Here is a 3,453-nt window from a genome sequence, read left to right as displayed (position 1 = left end):
TTGATTTCAAGGGGAATCCGACTGTTAAGAAGTAGTAAAATTTACCAAATGAACCAAACTAGAGTAAAGCCAAGCAGCAATGGTTTGTTTATTGATCCGTAATAGATTTTGCTTATGATCAGAATTTTTTCAGATGCTACAGTACAACTGACAGGATATAAAAATAAAATCCAGTGCAGAATACGGATTACTAAATGTCCCCCAAGGATTAATAAAGGTTTATCTTTATCTTAGATCATGTCTGATGAAAGTCCAATATCTTGCAGAGGTTAAATACACACATTTAACCCAAGATGGAGCTCATCAGCAACCTAAAGCTGTTTTAAATTAGATACATCAGGAACTAAAGTGTGGTCAATACCTCCTCGTTTATGTCCAGTCCTCTTCCTTTATCGTGTTTTCTGTCATCCCGGCGCAGCCTCATGTCGTAACCCTCGTCCTGGTGGAACACTTGGTCATACATGGAGACTTCGGGGACCTACCAGCGGAGAGAAGGTGAACAGGTGTTTGTCATTCAAAGCCTGCCCTCCAACAGAAGGGGGTCATTTTGAGCCACTTTGGGCGAGGCGCGGGAGGTGGAGGGAGAACCAAAGCCAACAATCACAGCAATGTCTTCCCAAGATTGGTTCAAGTTACAGCAACACAAACAGCCCTGTGGTGGATCAGTCAACAGCGGCATTTCCATTCATCCTGAGGAAGAGTATTCACGTGGTATTTGTGGCTTCATCTTTTCACATCTTCCGATATTGATTTTGTGAATTATATGTATTATTCCCTCTTAGACCTAAATGTTTCTTAAGGCACAAAAGTTCATTCTCAACTAACCTGACTTATAATTGGGTTTACTGTGAATGAAAACATCTATAAATCATCACAAGTTGTTGTTGTGTTATATTACACAGTAAACTGTAGATTCTGCAGTACTCCCTGACTTCCTCTCATCAATCAGACAGTTTCTTAGTTAGCTGCAGCCTGAGTGTTGGCTGGAAGACACATCTGCAAATATGTGTACCAGTATGTGGAGACTGTGTGGGGGGGAGAGGGGGACGCAGCAAAGGGCCGCAGGTCGGACTCGAACCCGCGGCCGCTGCAGCACGGACTCAGCCTCGGTACATGGGGAACCAGCTCTACCAGGAGAGCTACCACAGAGCCCCACTCTTACCATTTTTAACTTATATGCTGTCGCGATATTGTCACAGTATCGTGATGAGTCTGACTAAATGACCAACACCGTCCATACCTGTGAGTCCTTGTTGAAGTATGACCTTTCTTTTGGTTCCTTCCGTCGCGGTGGGACGTAACTGAACGAAGACAAGGTAGAGAGCGGTTTGGTTCGTGCCTCGAGTGACACGTCCATCTTCTTGGCTAAAACCCCCTCAGTAAATGTGGGAAAACTTCAGGGAAGTGAATCCCCAGCGACACGACGCGGAGCGCTGGCGTCTGTGGTTGCTAGGATACTGATGTCAGGTATGCTGCCTTCACGAGTCCTCGGTTTGCCTGTACTTCAGAGCTTCAGTGCTAAACGTGAATGTCCATGCTCTTAACAAAATGTATTAATTAATGAAATTTTACTAATGCGTGAAACACTGAGATATACTTTGTTAGCAGATTTTTAAGGGAACATTAGCAAACTAATGGCAGCTCCTATCGTATGAATACATTTATTAAATTTTTTTAATTCAAAATGATCAAATTCAAATGGATTTATCTAAAAGCCACACTTTACTATATGACCTAGCAGGGAATCATTACTAATGCACTCTTTTTGTGGAGGCGCAGAGCTTTTTTTGCCGCAGGAAAATAACAAAGAGGTGCACCGCAGGGGGGATTATTAAGTTAATTGCCTCGCTACTATCATCAATTATTGATAAAGCTTCCATTTCTTTCAATTGGCAGCTTGGGAGAGGCCAATAAGATTATTCCTATATTCAAATTAGCATGAAAATGGTTTAAGAGACAGTTTTCTTACTGTATCATAACCCTGATGAGGGTCAATTCAAACATATCTCAATGCCAAGTTCTTCATGTATATTTATCTTAAACTAAAGTTAGACAGTTTAGTCAGTCGGTAGTGGGTGTATTTAGAGATCTAACACATATATACAATAATTATTTAATTTTGTATTATATTATAGTTGTAGAATGCTAACATTAAAAGGTAATTACCGACCAAATTGTCTGTCAGTTGATACACTTTTTAACTATTGCTACAAGATGACAGTCAGTGGGCCATCAAAATAAAGTGATCCTTGCACAGTTGTCCCGGTATGTTCCTTTACGCTAATAACACTTGTCCCTTTCAAGGTCCTGCGAAGGTCTCTCCCTGCATCTGCTGTGCAACCCTGGCAGCAGAATCAATTTATAACACTGACGATGCCTCAAGCACAGTGTAGAATATGTGGTTCGGTTATGGGTCACAACAAAGTCCAACTGCTGGGACTTTAGATAAAGTATAAATACCCTCCCAGTCCCTCAGCATTATAAATATACAAATGGTGCAACTCCAGTTAATGTTGGCAAATTGAGTCCAGTGAGGAAATAGGGAATGTTGCCACAAAGCAACCCATGCACAACAAATTTATATCCATATTGTTGTAACCTTAAAGGAATTGTGTGACATTTTGGGAAATGTGCTTATTTGCTTATCAATCTACTGTCAATCTTCTTATCTAAGTCTTGGCGAGAAAGCAAATAAGCCTATTTCTCAAAATGTCGAACTATTGCTTTAATCTTCTTGGGATGAATTATATTTTGAAAAACCTAAATAGATATAGCATAATAGCATTGTGTGGTGATGTGACCACAAAATGAAAATGCAAAAAGGTGAGTCGTAATTTTATTTTGGAACAAAGTAATTTTAGAGGCTGTGTATGTGAGGTGTATGTATGTGCCTGCCTCTATCACCCCCTCACACACACAATCACAATTGAATCTACCGTATGACAGTGTGTGTGTGTGTGTGTGTGTGTGTCTGTCTTGCACAGTGATAGAAAGCTGACAGAAAAGTTACGTTGTCCACATAATGGGTCAGTTAACCTCTTATCTTTTTCCATTTAGGAGATTACAGCTGTGACATACACCTTATTTGTGTTTGTATGTGTGTGTGTGTGTGTTTCTGCCAGTCCCACCTACTGTTATTGTTCTCTCCTTCCACATAATTACAACAAAGCAGCAGGGGGTGGCCAATAAGAGGACACCACTCACTGCGCTGTGAGTTAGCCCAGACCACAACACACACACACACACACACAAACACACACAGAACCACAAAGCCCTGAACCTCTCTGAGAGCTGAGGAGCACAGATTTTTACAAAACTGCCAAAAATTCAGCAGCGCAGTTCAAGAGGTTTCCATCAACAGTGACGTAGAAGACAGTAGGGACATGTGGACAAAGAGAGACAGACAGACAGAGCGAGGGAGATGGAGCATGATCAACACCTGCTTTCTTTCAT

At 41.3% G+C, this 3,453-nt stretch overlaps 1 protein-coding gene across 1 annotated transcript in view; it reads right to left on the bottom strand.

Moving 5' to 3' along the window:
• The window catches only part of cunh5orf49 (chromosome unknown C5orf49 homolog), a 5,764-nt gene extending 4,335 nt beyond the window's left edge, over positions 1-1,429 (bottom strand). The window contains exons 1-2 of the mRNA XM_035681480.1: positions 1,241-1,429; positions 362-478 (exon numbers count right to left, since the gene is read on the bottom strand). Of these exons, the coding sequence (XP_035537373.1) occupies positions 362-478; positions 1,241-1,357 (234 nt within the window). The 5' untranslated portion in view covers positions 1,358-1,429. The remainder of the gene's footprint in view (positions 1-361; positions 479-1,240) is intronic.
• Positions 1,430-3,453: the final 2,024 nt, after the last annotated feature.

The sequence above is a fragment of the Morone saxatilis genome, unplaced genomic scaffold, assembly GCF_004916995.1.
Source record: "Morone saxatilis isolate NCDOM2014 unplaced genomic scaffold, NCSU_SB_2.0 Contig9, whole genome shotgun sequence".
NCBI classification, from domain to species: domain Eukaryota; kingdom Metazoa; phylum Chordata; class Actinopteri; family Moronidae; genus Morone; species Morone saxatilis.
Note: the sequence above shows the minus strand (reverse complement) of the source record. Positions and strands in the feature narration are given on the sequence as shown.